This window comes from Bacillus rossius, chromosome 2, assembly GCF_032445375.1.
Source record: "Bacillus rossius redtenbacheri isolate Brsri chromosome 2, Brsri_v3, whole genome shotgun sequence".
Classification (NCBI taxonomy): Eukaryota; Metazoa; Arthropoda; class Insecta; order Phasmatodea; family Bacillidae; genus Bacillus; species Bacillus rossius.
The window spans coordinates 63740574-63757529 of NC_086331.1; the positions used below are offsets into that span (position 1 = coordinate 63740574).

At 36.5% G+C, this 16956-nt stretch overlaps 1 protein-coding gene across 2 annotated transcripts in view; it reads left to right on the top strand.

Moving 5' to 3' along the window:
- Positions 1-14230, top strand: part of LOC134529327 (protein son of sevenless) — a 386073-nt gene extending 371843 nt beyond the window's left edge. For both annotated transcript variants that reach the window (XR_010074532.1, XM_063363275.1), the window contains one exon: positions 13912-14230. Coding sequence is in view for 1 of the 2 variants with exons in the window: in XM_063363275.1 (XP_063219345.1) it covers positions 13912-13916 (5 nt within the window). In the remaining variant the exon portion in view is untranslated. The remainder of the gene's footprint in view (positions 1-13911) is intronic.
- Positions 14231-16956: the final 2726 nt, after the last annotated feature.

Sequence of the window (16956 nt, forward strand, 5' to 3'; positions counted from 1 at the left end):
TTGGCGGCAGATACTTCCCCACTGAAAGGCGGAGCCAGGGTAAGCAACCAACACTGAGCATGAGAAGTTTGAGACCTGGCCTACTTACCCTGTACCAGAACCGACTGAGATAAACTACTTACAATAAATGATAATCTTAATAAGTAACATAATTATCCAAAGCAACCTTAATAACTAAGTGACATGATAATTCATGATTTACACACAACTTTACTAACTAATGTGCATGGTTATTCATGCTTTACATACAACTTTACGAACATGATTCTCTTATGAACTAAGTGGTGCCACTTAAAATTAATCATTTTAACCTAAAACATTCTTAATATCAAATATTTGTAGTGTTAGCACTCTTACAAACTAGTACCATGGATTTTTATTACTTATAATTAGGACCTAAGGTTTTTTGTGTGTTGTCAGCAGTGAGTGTAGCGGATGGCATGCCGAAGATTTGTATGAAACTCTTCAAATAGGAGTAGAGGAAGCACCTAATTTATGTTAGGATGCACTTTCTTTAGGTGCGAAATGTGTGTGTGCGTTATGTATGCACCAGAACTTGGGTCGGCTAGTGCGACCATTACTGGGGTTAAAAAGCGTTGGATTTGCCACGGGCCACTCCAACAATTAGCAAGTTTGGCCGATCGCTTGTCGATAGCCTTACTTTGTAGGTGTGCCTTGCACATCACCATATCACCTACCCTGTATGGATTAGGTGAACGTTTCTTATTGTATTTCTGCCTGCTTGCCGCTTGGGCTAAGTTCAGGTTGTGATGAGCTCTTCTCCAGACCTCTTTTATGTTGCGAGGGTTATCTGGGAGAAGCTCTCGTAGTGACCAGAGATTAGAAAGTGGATTGTTGGGTTTATATATGAACATGAGTTCAAATGGTGTGGTTTTGTGTCCCTCATGTCAGGCATAGTTAAATGCCATTTGCAGCCAGACCATATTAGTATCCCATTTATCCTGCAAGTTCGCATGATTTGCTGTTAAAGCGGATGGGAGTTTCCTATTAAAATGCTCCGCATGTGAAGGCTCTGGATAATAGGGAGAAGTGGTTACATGCTGAATGCCATGGGAAAAGCACATATTCTTGAAAGGTCTGGATGTGAACAGTGATGCGTTATCTGACACAATTATTGAAGGTAAGCCTGATATTTTAAAAATGTTATTTTGCAATGCTTGTATTGTAGTTACTGCCGTGGCTCGCCGGAGGGGAATGAGCCATACAAATTTAGAAAATGCATCAATAGCTATGAGAAGCATGGTGTGTCGATTTTTAGATCGGGGGAAGGGGCCGACAAAATCTATAAATAATTTTTGCATAGGCCTTTCAGCCACATCTGATGTTAAAAATCCAAATTGTTTTTTCTGTGCTGGTTTCCTCAGGGTGCATAATTTACATAATTTTACTCTCTCAGCAATATCTTTGTGCATTCCATCCCAAATGAAATGGCGGCGTATGCCTTCAATTGTTTTGTATGTGCCCAGGTGTGCTCCAATGGGTGAGCTGTGATAATACTTAAATACCATGTCTTAAATTTTGAGGAAGTCCTATTCTGTAAGTTTTAATTTGTGCTGTTCGTCGATAGAGGAGTCCTTTTGAAAGCTTGCAATACTTGGGCGGTGAACCTGATTTTATTTGCTGAATAATCTCTGAAATGTAAGGATCTGAATTTTGGTGAGACTGTAAGTCTGAAAAAGCTAAAGGGAAATCTGTGAGTAGGGCGTGGCATGAAATGTGAGGTTCCTCCTGAAGATTAGATTTGGAGGGATTCTCGAAAATTCGAGAAAGAGTATCTGCCACGATATTCTATGAACCTCTGATATGTTGAATTGTAAATTTAAGTGAAGAGATTTTTGCTATCCATCGGCCCAGTTTTCCTAGTTGCTTGGGGTGAGCCAAAAGCCAAGCGAGGGCTTGATTGTTGGTCTCTAATAAAAAATTCCCTGTGCTCAAGGTATTGTCAAAATTTGTTGCTTCCGAACAGAACTGCTAGACTCTCGAGTTCCTAAAAAAAGGAGTATTTTCTCTCTTGATGAGTTAGAGTGCGAGAGGCGAAAGCTATTGGTTGCCTGTGACCATCGAAATCTTGTGATAGAACTGTGCCAATGACGACACTCGATGCATCTGTCTGTAGGATGAATGGTTTAGTGAAATCCACCATCCAAAGAACAGGTGGGCTGGCTGTAGCTTGTTTTAAATAATTAAAAGCTTTGTCTTGTTCAGGACCCCAATTGAATTATGTATTTTTCTTTCGAAGTTCATTTAACAGGGCTGCGTGTTCCAATAAATCTTGAAATTCCTTTTGGATCTTTCGGTGATTGGAAATCTGCTATGGCCTGTGTACGGCTTGGGTCAATTGTTACTCCTCTACTGCAAATTATGTGTCCCAGAAAAGAAATTTTGGAAACTGCAAACTTAACTCTTTGTATTGACTGTTAGTCCAGCTTTACGCAGTGGGGTGTGAACTTCAGACAAATGAGCTATATGTTCTTCAAAAGATTCAGATAACACTACAACATCGTCAAGGTAATTAAATACAAATTGTAATTTCAAATCACCAAAAACTTGGTCAAGGAGGCGAGTTAATACCTGGGCGCCTGTTGCAAGGCCAAAAGGAACTACTTTGTATTGATACAAATTCCAGGGCACGCATAAGCTGGTGATTGGTTTTGACTTTGGAGTTAGTGGTATTTGATGATAGGCCGAATTAAGATAAAAATGCTAAAATACTTGGCTTTGCTAAACCAATGGCAAGTTGAATTCAAATCAGGTAATGGTACCATTTCTATGTCTATCTGCCGTTTAATTTTTATAAAGTCCACCACTAAGCGGTGACCTTGACCTTTGGGGACCAAAAATGCTGGTGAGGAAAAACTGGAAGTCGATGGTTCAATTACATCTTTGTCCAATTGGTCTTGTATGTGTTCGCGCATGATTTCCATTTTGGGGCCTAATAATTGATAAGGGTGACACCTGACTGGGGATTTATCCAAAAGTTTTATGTCATATTGCACTAAGTGAGTATGACCTAGTTTCTTTGTCAAAACATCTGGGAAGCTATGACATAGATTTTCCACTGCTTTTCTTTGCGATGTGTCAAGGTGTGTCAGGGATAATCACATCCATCCTCAACTTCAGACTGGATTGTATTAACATTATTCTGATACTGGGTTTTAGGGGAAACAAATGGGATAATAATTGAGTTATTAAATTTTAAATTGAAATTTCTTGCCTGCAAATCAGTTACTAAGCCTGTTCTAAGTATAAAATCAGATCCGAAAATGAGGTAAGTTGCTAAGTCCTTTGAAACTAAAAATGGAAATGTCCAGGAAAATAGCTCAATTTTAATTTTAATGATGGATATTGTGTTAACCTTTAATGGTTGCTCTGAGGCGGTGAAACATTGTATCTTTATTGGTTCAGTTTTCTGAACTAATTTCTTCTTTTGTAAAACATGACAAAAATTTCCTGAAATGAAACTTCGGACTGGCCAGTATCAATCAGTCCTGGAATTTCGTGTTTGCCAATCAATGTGCTAGCATAAGGTAATACTGTTGGTAGACTTGCAAAAATATTATAGCAAGGTCTCTTGCCTGAATTTTTAGGATTCATGCAATTTTTACAATGTTCCCTAGGGTCGATAGAATATTTCACATTATTTAAATGTGTGGCCATTTTGCGTTTTTGCCCTCTATGAGATTTGTTTGACTTTTGTGACCTATTTGAATTTTTTGTGTGTTTTTGTTGTTGCTTTGCAGTGTAATTACCTTTTGGGTGGTAATTGGATCTTATTCTCTCGGTGCATATGAAGTAGTGATTGTACTGCCTGAATTACCTGAAGATGATTGTTGTTTAGGTGGTGCAGATAAACCACTTTCTGGCCACCTCGTTAATCTTTTTTTGGTTATTGTAGTAATAATTTTTCTGTCTGTATTTTGTGCGGCATTCCTCAATTACATGGCCGGGTCTTTTACAGAATTCACAAAATGGCATCTGTTCCCGGTGATGGTTATATCCACTCTGGTGGTTACTGTAATAATTTTGTTTTGATTTGAAATTCGTGTTCATGTTTTCCTTTCTCTGTTGTTGTGACACTGAAAGAATGGGGTGTCGATCAGGAAAACTCGTGTACCGGTTCCTTTGGTAGTCTGCGAATTCTACATTTGTGGCATGAATACACAAATGGTCCAGCTCGGAAAAAGTTTGGAAAAAGTTTGTGGTTGAGTCTGAAAAACTGCTCGCAATCGCTCTGCAGACTAATTCCATCCAGGATGTTTGAAACAAATTCGCACTCTGAAGTTCTTAGTCAAAGGAATCGAGAGGCTTCCTTAATGTCAACAATGTATTTGCTTAATGGTTCGTCTGTCCGTTGAAGCCTATTGTACCAATCAAGCCTCAGGTTTGTGAGCATTCACACTGGAATAAAAAAACTTAATATGTTGGCATGGTACTGTTCAAAGGTTAAGTTATTTTCTATGGCCAACGAGGTTCGTTCGCTCAGAGGTGGATGGGTAAGGAGGAAAACTATTTCAAATAACTCTTTATCCGGTAGGTTGCATTTTTGGTTTAATTTAAGTAATTGTCGCAAAAACTCAATAATTTTTTTTGGGTCCAATCCATTGGTTTCTGGGAGATTAGTGAGTAGCCTTTCTGCTGGGTGGGCGATTTTGCTATAGAATTGTGCTTCACGACCTTGCACAGTTGATGTCAGGGGGTGATTTGGCGCAGGATTAGGGGGTACATTCTGTGCTGGTGGAGGATTGGGGTTTGTCGGGGGAGGAGTGCTGCAGGTGCCAGAGGAAGGTATGTGGTTAAGGGGCTGACTCGCGGAATTTGTAGGTCTGGTTGGGGAATGGATGACGTGGTGGTCTGTGCGAGCGTAGTCGCCGAGTTGGATGTGCTTGCCTGAGGTAGGGGTGAGATTTGCATGCCAATGGCCGCAGGGGAAGTGTGGAGTTCTGGGGTGGTCTGGAGTAATGGAAACGCTGATTGGAATTGATAGTAGGGATTGAAAATGGCTGCCGAGGTGGGTGGAAGGTACATTGGTTGAGTTAGGTGGGAGGGGTACGCAATGAGTTCGGGAATAGGGCGAGTGTAGGTTACCTTGGTGACTGGGTGGGCTACCGGCCTCACGATAGAAGCAGAGGGTAACCACATGTGGGTAGATGGGTAACTGATAGTAGCGATTGTAGGAGGACTCGGGAATGGGACTGAGGAGAAGGAAACTGGGAGCGGCAATGATACTGGTGATACAAGTAATGGAGACACCAGAGTGACCTTATGCTGGGGTCCCGGTATTTGTGTTTGTGAAACTTTAGGTTGTGTATTGGGATTGTCTGCTAAACTAGCGTTTGTTCCAGGCATTTGTTCCAGGCATTTGTTCCTAGGGATCTGGAAATATTTCAATACCCTTAGAGGGTGTTTTTTGTAGTGTGACGAGTTTGTTTCTCAACCTAGTTGTGTAGTTAGGAATTTGTTGTCTGCATTTGTCTATTTTGTTTCCTGTAGACACCATTCAATTTACCTGCTGATAATATGGACAGGTTGGTGAGTCTAGTGGCGACGTGGTTGAGTCGCGTGAGGATTCATTATATGTTTGCTTTGTTTGTCTCGTTGTGCAACCCATTAACGTAAGTAGCAATGCCCTGAAATTTACTGCATGCGATGTTAAACTCTTCTGGGGGGCCAAGCTTAAATTCCAAGTAGCTGGCTGCAATTGTGACTGGCAAACGGCTCTAAGTCATTTCCTCAGCTCTTGGGCATTTCCTGAGGTGGGTTGGTCACGAAAGGCGAGTTCATATGCCACCTCGTCCTTAAGAAGATACTCTGAAATAATCATGATTAAACTTATTTTAACTTATTTTAAGAACTTTAAAGAAACATGCAACTCTTACTCTAGGCCTACATACTATGCACAGAAAACACTTAATTTGAACTTAAATTATAATATATCTTATTCTACATGCTCAGTGGGTTACGCACTTATACGACGTAGGATTCCCGCCAGGAAAGAAAGGAGTAATGCCCTCTGGAGAGACAGGCGGGTGTAGGGGGGCATGTGTGGGTATCCGCACGTGGGCACGCACGCATGAGATAACACTGGGACAGCCAAGCGGCTGTGGTGAGAGGGGTGGGGCAAAGGTCGGACGTGACTGCCACGCGATAACACGTCGCGCGGAGGTCGTGACAGTTGTCTGGGTCTCGCGCTGAAATACAAAGACGTCTGACTAGAAACTAAATTGAATATTGCATTGAGATTTTACACTGGAAAAGTTACAAATAGTCTCGTTACTAAAAACAAATAGTGCCAGCTTAAAATTTGTATCAAAAAATCATATAATTAGCCATATAAATTTTAAAAATAAATATTTTTTTATTAGTATATTACTGGGATTGCTTATAGACAAAATCACACACTACCTATAATGGAAACCACCGGCTCTGCTACCATTTTGTTACATTTCCGTAATAACAGAGTAAACCCAAGTTCCGTCATCTTTTTGTCACACTTCACTCTCTCTTGATGACTAGTGTAACTAGTGGATCTTTTAGTTTCAGAAGGCAAAATAATGATTTGGTCTAGATATAAGTACCTCTATGTTTATTTTACTTTTGACTAGCTGCAATACCCGGCGTTGCCCGGGCTGAACACAAGGTGAAGGGGACCTTTTTCGAAATCAGATGTAGTTAGTAATTGTCTTCTTAATTTGAATGTCAAGTGTGAAAATTAATTTATATCACTTTCAGATCCCTACAGACGTTCTGCCAGTTTATAGTTATTTACCTGGTCTGTATGTAATTTAGACTTTATACAGCAATATAGAAAATAGCTGAAAAATAAGAGATTACTAATATTGAAAAGATTCCATTATCTAGCTAACGCTCGGCCTGCATTGCAATTCCTATTTAGTTTTGTTTTGTAATATGTTTGAAGTAGTTCCACATATACAAATGATCTATCCATTTCTCTATATATATTTATCTCTATCTACATCTATATACATCTATGTATCTCTCTATCTCTACTTATCTCTTTATATCTACATATATACTTCCCACTATCTCTTTATCTAACCCATTTCATTCTCTATACCTCGCTCTATCTCAACTTATCTCTCTGTCTCTATCTCTATATATATATATATATATATATATATATATATATATATATATAATCACTCTGTCTCTTTTATATATTTAAATAAATTGTGTTATGCATGCGCACTTGTACAACAAAAACAGAGAAGTGCCGCTATATAAAATGAAATAAACACATTTTTTGACACAATTCGTGCTCCAACTATTGAAAAATAGTTATACCGTCTCAGTAACCTTCATGGGCATGCGCATAACAAATCACCAAAATTTCATCGCAATCGGATGAATGGTATAGGAACGCATACAGCACAAACAAACGAAAATTAAAGACATGACATGCATCAAACGATGGTGCGTTTAAAATTCAAGGCAACTCGATCTATTGACGAAGTTAAGAACAAAACTGTTATTAGCGCCTTTATTTTGCTAGCCGCTGCGAGCTCCACTAAGCGGACTGGTCTCACCAAGGAGAAAAATATTAATTTGCCATACCTATGATACTCACTCACTATTTGTATGTCTATGATCTATGATTTTTTCTGTTATAATATGAAATTATCACTTTTTCACTCCCTTAGGGATGGAATTCATTTTAATATGGGTTCTATGTGTTAATCCAGGTTATAAGCTAGCTGTAGGCCAAATTTCATTCAAATCTATTCAGTAGTTTTTACGTGAAAGAGTAACAAACATGCATCCATCCATCCATACTTACAAACTTTCGCGTTTATAATATTAGTAGGATTACTTTCACAATAAGATAATATTAGATAAATTGATTTTATATATATATATATATAACATGGTTTTTAAAATTACATTATCAAAAGAATGAACTGGCCCTAATTAGAAAATAACCTTTCATAATTTAACCTAATTTAAATATAATCAGCAACAGTAATCACAATCCCAGCACACTTAGAGTGATTAAAGTCCCGAAAGAAAAATTTATGGTGTTCCGGTCTCCCCAACGTCGTGATTTAATGTTATTCTGAAGATATAAAAAAACTGAAGGACTGTAAGTTTGACAATGGCTGGCAGAAGTTGAGCTGCTAATAAGCCGTCAGGGCGCCTTAGTCGTCCCCTTTGCTGGAGGAAGGACTCGAGGGTGGAGTGGTCAGTTCCGCATCTGGCCCATGGAACCACATCCGGCCCTTGGACCCTGTCTGTGAACAGATCCGAAACAAACATGTTCAGGACTGGTAAATAAATGGAAAATGCCTTTTTAACGATAATGGTTGTCAAAAACTCGCCATACAGGGAGCTGGCTTCCAGCGTCAGCCAGGGTGCGGAGCTGGCGAACCCGTGGTTGTCGCGGACGTTTCCATGATTAAAAATAAAATAGAAAATATAATAATAAAGTATGATTAAAGAAGCATGACTACTTCTATGAGGTACACAGACTGACTAATTACTAATTACTAGAGTTGTGGGAATCACATCTGTTGTTTAGCTGATTACATCTTTAAGCAATGACCGGAGTGCAGTCTTGATGTTATTAGATTATAGGCAAAATTATATTTATGTTCTGAAAGATTGGGGAGACAGGTCTGACAAAGATTAAACCGGAGTGTACAGGAGGCGGAAAAGGTTTATGTTCTTGCAGCAAAAGAATAACTGGCGACAGAATTTTCAAAAATTCAAATTTAGAATTGTGCCAAAAATACTAGTTGGCAGCACAACCTGAGGCCAGGGCGACCACGCCAAGCACTGGCAAAGCTGTCCGAACCTCCTCGACCAGATGCCTACTCCTCTCTCACCAGGTCAGCTAAGTATGCATGGTACTATAGACAACTGGAATTACTGGAAGCAGCTTGCAATTCCCAGAACTCTTTCCTTACCTACATCACGCCCAGACCCTCAGGGCGGGTATAAAAGGGCCAGCCCTTAGCCCAGAAAGCCAGTCAGTGTCCGAGAGGCACCACTGGCAGCCAAGCCCAGCTCACCATGCGTTAACTTGCTTACCTCGCTGACCTCTTCTCTCCAGCAACAGGTATTCCTGTGCTGTCACGGTGGACAATGGGAGTACCGCCCGCCCAGTCGTGACCCGAGTGTCTGATCCATGACTGTCCGACTTGGAGTCATGCAGTCATGGAGTATGACGTCAGCCAGATCTAGGACAGGTTTCTATATAGGCCCTAGGTTAATAGGTAACCAGTGTGGTAACTGAAACCATAGTAGTGGGAAGTAGTCTGTCCAGGTGTAAGGGGAGGCTGCCCCTCGTTTCTACATAGTTGAATAAAGCGGCATATCGAACATCTTATGTATACTTTTGGGGAGATGCTACCTTGGGGAATCTTACACACCCACATGCAGCCCAGGCCGACAATGTACCAGAGAAGGTGCCGCTACACTTGGGAAGTTGTAAGTAGCCAACATCGTCCAAAGCCCTTCTCTTATCGAGGTGGGGGCAAGGAGACCTTCAAACCCAAGCCAGAGACCTGCGCATTTTCTCCTCCATCTAGACCAAGGCAGATCCCAGTAGAGGAAGACTTCCCAGACGAGGCCCCTTGGGTATACAACAAAGCCCAAGCCAACCAGCCATGTTCTTCCCGGTGCTCATCAGGTTTGCACCGAGCCCCTTCTGCCAAGGAAGGGCAAAAGGGGAGCTATCCCCTCACGTAAGGGCAACCACCCTTTAGGGAATTCTCAAGGAGCAGAGACAATCACTTCCAGGCATCCTCTGCTGGGGATACCCCCTCGAATTGATTAGACCATTTCCACCCCCTCACATCACCCAAGAACTTGCACTAAGGCAAAACCTGAGGTATAAACCAAACAGGCAGCACTCAAGCCATTGCTAAGCATAAGGTGCATAGACAGTAACTATTACACGAAGGCCTCATGCAACAGACTCCAGCTAATATTCCTGCATATTTTCATCAAAGTTTTATTGCAATTCCTTGTATTTGAAACTATGTGCTCTGCATCTGGCCTATTTTCAAATGTATGTGTTCTGTATTCAGTTTTCACTATAGATTCTATACCAGCAAGATGTGTATCTGGTGCATTTTGTTCTGCTATTTTCTTACAGTCTTGAAAATAATTTCCTCCCCTCGTTTGAAAATTAAGTTTTATGTAGAATTGCTTGCACCTATTGAAAATACTGTTGTTAATATCATTGCATTTCTCCTAAATTTATTCATTCTGTTTGGAAATAACTGTATATACATAAGCACAATATTGAGTATTGACCCATTTATATTTGCCATGCTAAGGCTACTGTTTCTTGGATGTTAACATAGTTCTGCCTTCCAGTTATGCTTAAATGTAGTTTATTCTGAGTCTGTGCCGTTTCATTTTCTTTTATTACAACCTCACTTATACCATTTGGAGATAATCCACTTTCTTAAGTTGAAGCCATTTTCCAACAGTTGATGGGGACAAAATATTTGTACTGCTATCTAGTCACATAAGTTTTAACAGCATGGTGAATCACAAGAAAGGCTTCATTGCTTGGAGTTTGAACTTACTTTGAATCCAACAGATATTCTGCTTCACTTTAGCATGGTTAAACATTGGCATTTGGCTGTTTTAGTAAGCACACAGTACCTAACTCTGTGGTTTTCTATTTAAATGTGTAATAGAATCTTTTAGGAATCTTATGGGATTATTAGATCTGAGAATCAGTTTGGAAATATTTAGTTAAGATGTTTTCTGCAATTTGTTTTTAAAATTGTAATAGCACTTAATTTAAGTACCAGGCAATTTCAGATGTTTTATTGTTTAATTGGTCTTAGTTACATTTACTATATAATTTTGGGTTTATGTATCCTATAGTTTGGCTTGAAATAGTGTAGTGGGTCTATTCTAAGTTATTCAGAAAAGAGTTCCTAATTGTTAACTAATGATTGATAATCTTCAAAGTTATGTTTGACTTCTCATTTCAATTTGAACAGTACTTCTGAATTACTCCCATTCTTGTGTTTTGTTGAAAGCTGAATTTATGATCTTTTAGGTTTTAACAAATGGTGGGTGAAGTTATGTTCGTAAGAGATAGATACTAACACAGTTTTTCAGATCTAACATTGTTTATCAAGTGGAACAATTATTTTAACTATTAGGTCGTTATCTTAAGCATGTTTCTAGTGGATTGATGTATATTTACAAAACATTTGTTAAAACCTCTTACTTTACTTCGAACAACACAACATCTTAGTTTGATTAGTCTGTATTGACATTATAAATAGCTCAATGGTGACCTCTTGGTAATATGTTTTACGTTATATTCTTAAACAAGTTGTTATTATTTCAAGCATTGATGTATTAATGTTTGCAATTGTAAATGTTGTTTGAGTACATAACAAATAAAACTAAAAAAATTTAAGAAGGTACAATTTTACTATGTATTTTACATTTCAAAAAAGTTTTTGTATGCCTTATTTTTATCAGCAATAATGGATATTCTTGCACAACAAATTGTAACTTTTTATTAATTTAGTCTGTATTCATTCCAATAGAAATATATAAACAATGTCATTGTGTACAACAGATATTAATTTACCATTTTGTTTAGAGATCTGTTGGACTGACGAAAATTCTGTGTTAAAGCAAAAACCCTGAGACATTTTGCAGAAACCCTTCATTTTCGTCACATTTAACCAACACTTATAATCCCAGATACAGTGTGGACCATAATTTATTTATATATATATATATTATTATAGCAAGCACAGTACAAAAAACTCCTAATCGGGGAAACATATATGGATTGTGAATTTGACACCAAGTTCCCGATAGTAAGATGTGGATGGCTAGCATTTACAAAAAAGCAATACTGATGATACACAAGAAATAAAGTTGTAAACAAAAATTGAAAACATTTATTTTAGTTAAACTACTGATTTATAAGTAGGCTTCTGTGAATCCTGTTTTTTTTTTATTCAAATCAAATTTTAAAGAAAATAATACCAAATTATTCATGAATTTGGAATGTTTTACAAATTAAATTTCAAAATACAGTGAAAGCTCTATTTTGAATACTTGCATACCCCTATTCGTAAGTACTAAGTACTATAAAAAGTTTTGAATAGAGGATTACTATTAGATAAATATCTTGCAAATGTACAAACTGGAGCTTAGAAAGCTCTTTCAGTGTATCGTAATATAGCATCAGCAGGCAATGCACTAAAAATTGTTTTACAAGCAGTAATAATGTGCAGAAAGGAAATTGTGTAATATTTTATTTTACATATTATTGAACCCATTTCTAGGATATGATACATGTCAAATCCATAGTAGACTACAATAAAAAAAAACCAGTGAAATAAACAAAATCTTTTCATAAATGGTATAGATAAGTCAGCTTATCTTAAATCATATAAATCTGTGTTAGTAATAAAAGAAAAGAAAAAAAATTTCAGAAATATCTTCCTCTGAAAATTGATGCTCTCATCTAGTGAAAGTACCAAAAAAAATGTTTCCAACGCCTACTCCTTCTAATATTTAATACCAGGCATCAAACTGTTACAACTGTGAATTCAATAAAAAGGGGCCAATTATTTAGTGGTGCAAAAAATTGACTACTGTTTTGATATTTGTTGTTAAACCCATGGTGCTCATGTTGAGTGCATTAGTACCTTAAAACTTTGAACCTTCCTCGATCTAGTGATGCAGATCTAGATGGATAAGTGTTTAAATCACTCACATTCCACCAAGATGATCTGGGTTGATTCTTGGCAGATTCTAACAAAACTTTTTCGCAAGTAGGAAACGTGGCAAATGTTACCCTGGTCCGGTGAATTTTTCAGGGTACTCCCGTCTCTCCCCCCCCCCCCCCCCCCCCCCACCTTATGTTTTTCATAAATGCTCCATTCTCATTTCACCAACTCGGAGTCATTAGAAAAAGTGCGAGTTCTACGAAGTGTTAAGCCATAATTCATTTCATTCTATCCAGTGGCATGTAGTACATGTTTTTATCTCTTATCGTTTATTAGAAATAAACATTTGGAATATATGTCTCCATTATTAGTATGCTGTATAGAGAACATAAAGAAAATATTTTTAACTACTGATAGTGTTACTTTCAATGTATTACCTTTTTGATTTATATGTTTTATTAGTGTTAAAGTATCAACGAATACTTTATTTTATTACATTTGTACAACTAACTAGTGAACTATAATTTGAAAAATAATGAATGGAGGGCAGTTTTAGCATTGTTTAGGTAGGAATTTTGCAGGTACCAAGTGAACTAAGTCATAAATATGGACAAGCAATTCATACAATAATGATAGATAAAGGTTGCACTGCATTACACTGTCACCCTAATCACTCACTGTATCAACCTGAACTGCCAGATAAAATATAAGATTCAATCATAATAGTAAATCAAACATTTTATTGTGTGAAATCCAGAAAAGTTTTGTTTCTACAATGCTTACTTCTGTTCATTTATTGCAGACTGCCTGTAATGAGTGTAATAGGATATCAGACAAAGAAAATTTATAGGTCACTGGGAACCATTTCACTTTAATCTACCGATAAAAAAAACCTGTTTAATAGTTTAGTTTTTGACTAGTGCTTTAGCAAAAATTCAGATTTTGACAGCTAAGTATTCTTTTAAAAATTACCAAAATAATTATTGGTACATAATTATCTAGTCTTTTTGCTACATATGTGATGGTTTGTTTTATTACATTACAAAATTCAGCTATCAAAGTCTGAATGTTCACTGCAGTACCTGTCAAAAAAGGGACAACTTATATAGAACAATGTATGATTAGATATGAAGGATTTAATTAAGTTACTGTATTACTTTGATTTCATAATTTGAAATATTATCTTATGTAAATATGTTTTTGATTTCAGGTTGAACATCTGCAACCCATGTAAGATACAGAATACTTGTACACCCACCAGAAATTGAAAAATCATGTTACCTCTGAATAATTTTCATCAGCAAAAGCAGATGAAACTAGTGTTTTCAAGAATGTGTTATTCTCTCAGCATATAAATGATGTAATGTTAATAAAACAAGCAAACCTTGATTAGTCATCAAGAATGAGTCATAGCTCCCAGTAAAATTGTGATATAATGTTAATAAAACCAGCATACATTAATTAGTCATCATGACTGAGTCATAGCTCCCAGTAAAAATATGATATAATTTTAATAAAATATGCAGAAATATATTAGTCATCAAGATGAGTCACACCTCCTATACATAAATGTGCTTAAATACTAAGGAAGTAAGCGTGTTCCTCCCACTATGTTGTGCTGTAAAATTAAGAAAGCAAACAAACCATTTTTTTTTTTTTCAAGAATGAGTTGTGCCTCTCTCTTAAAACATGATTTATTATTAGAAAATTCAAACAAACATTAATTAATCTTCTAGAATGTATTTGTATCTTCTGCTATGTGCATGCTATAATATTATGGAAGCAAACAAACTTTGATATTTAAGAATAAGCTACACATCCCATTACATATATGCTCAAATTTAAAGAAAGCTAAAAAAACAACATTGATAAGTCTTAAAAGAATGTGTTATACCGCCCATGACATGTACTTTAATATTAGGAAAGCAAAAAAATTTATTATTATTAAGGAATATGTTGTAAAGTATGTTCCATTACACTTGTGCTGTAATATTAAGAAAGCTAATGTTAATTAGTTTTCGAGGATGTGCTCTCTATGTTCCACTAAATATTTGCTCTAATACCAAGAAAGCAAACAAACTTTATATACTCTAAAGCTTACAGTGAGATACCTGTCTCTTACTACTACAGCAACATATTTTTTTAGAATGATCTTTTAGCACTGCAGTAATATTAATGCGGGCTGATGAAATAACTGTTTGGACCCAATGAGAAAAAAAAATTATTTTTATGAATGTATTGACAACAGACAAGTGTTTTGTGATTTGTTGATAGTTAAATTGAATATTAATTTTATATATATATATATATAAAGAATTTAAATTTTGATTCTAAAGGATATTTTATCTTTATGCAAGTTAGCTCTTTATCAGTGTGAGGTATTTATTTTTAGAATTGCGTTTTTTACTTTGTGTTGTTACATGCATGATTACTTGAGTAACATTCCTTATTGTAAAACTATGCCAGAGAATCAGTTTTTGTGATTGGGAACGAAAAAGAGAATGTGGATTAAAAACAGTAATTATGACATGTATAGTTTTAGTTACCATGTAAATATTAATGATTTTTGGTGCCCGGGTATGCGCTGCAAAAAACTACAATAAAACATTTTTAAAGAATGTTTTATGTCGAAAATAATCAGTGGCTCTTGCATCAGCGTAAGTAGTACTGCATGTAGTCATTTAATAAAACAATATTTCAATTAAATTATTTTATATAAGCCAACATTTTTATGAAATGATTGATCACACATAATGTTTAAATGTTTTTTTATAAATGAAATAATCGCTCATGTCACAAAAAAAGTAGCTCTGGCATTTCAGTTATTTGTATGAGTAAAGAATGGTGTACTGTTGTTATCAAATTGTAATATATGTTTATATGTTAACATTGTCTTTATTATTACAAATTCCATCCTAGAAAGTCTTAAAACCAGAATTTTTTTTATATTTTGTGTAGTGATGGGATTTTCGATACTTCGATACCTCGATACCTTCGATACTTTATGGTATTGCAAAGTATCGAGTATCGAAACTGTAAGTTCGATACATTTTTTCAATACCTGAATGCTTGTTCATTTGTATTGAATTAAGTTTTCAGTCGCCATCGTACAAAATACAACTACGGTAGAACCTCGATGATACATTCCCGTTTCATACATTTTCCCGTGTCATACGCCGATTAATTTTGGTCCCGCCGAAAGTACTATATTTACAATGGTTTACTTTCCCGGAACATACACTTATAAAATCATTAATTTCCCGTTTCATAAGTTTTTACAAAGCGGAAAAGCCCTAAAATGCATAAATTTTTTTGTTATATTCCTCTTGATAAACTACATTATAATGCTTTTATTTTGAAAAACGTTCATTGTTTACCTTTGCAAACGTAAGAAAATAACTTTATCACACCATAATTATATGGATAGTATCAGTAAGACTGTGCACTTCGTTAGTAGCATCTATGGCCAGCAACAAGCGAGACTAGTGGCGCAAACTAGCAATGATTATGAAAATGGTGCACACGCTTTACCAAGGCACGGATCTCATATTTTGTGCATTCATTAATCTTTGAACTGAATATACCTGTTTGTTATTGTTTTCTTACGATCGGATTGTTTTGTATTTTACGTTTTTAAAGTTAAAATTTTATTGAAAATTGTTCTGTTGCATAAAGTTGTTTGTAAAACAAGCAAAAATTTCTGATTTTCTTTTTACAATAGCCTAATTTTTTTATTTCTAATTTAGGCTTGGTGACTTTTCCCCCCCTCCAAGAATGACTTCATAACTTTTTGTAAGGCCACTGTTTCTGATTTTGTATTTCACTTTTATTTTTTATATTGATTTTTATACTCAAGTCTTTAAAGTTGTTTGCAGTTTATATTTTAGTAATAAAGAGGGAATTTATATACAGTCAAACCTCTCTGAAACGACCCCTCACGGTTCCCAGGAATAGGGTCGTAATAGGGAGGGGGGGGGTCGTAATAGATGTTTTCCGAAATTTTCAGTTCATTTCAACCCCCCCTCCCCCTTCTCCCACACCGCTACTCGCTAAGAAACCAGCCGTACAATGGCAGGATGCTGTCACTCACAATGCTAGACGGCTTTGCTTTAAACCCACTTCAACCTTCATGACAAGTCTCTCGCCCTACAGGCCACCTCTAAAGAAAATATGTCAAAAGACAGTTTATTTTTACTGGTTAGTTTACATGTACGTTTTCTGCTTGCCGTAGTTAAATACACTAGAACCCCGATGT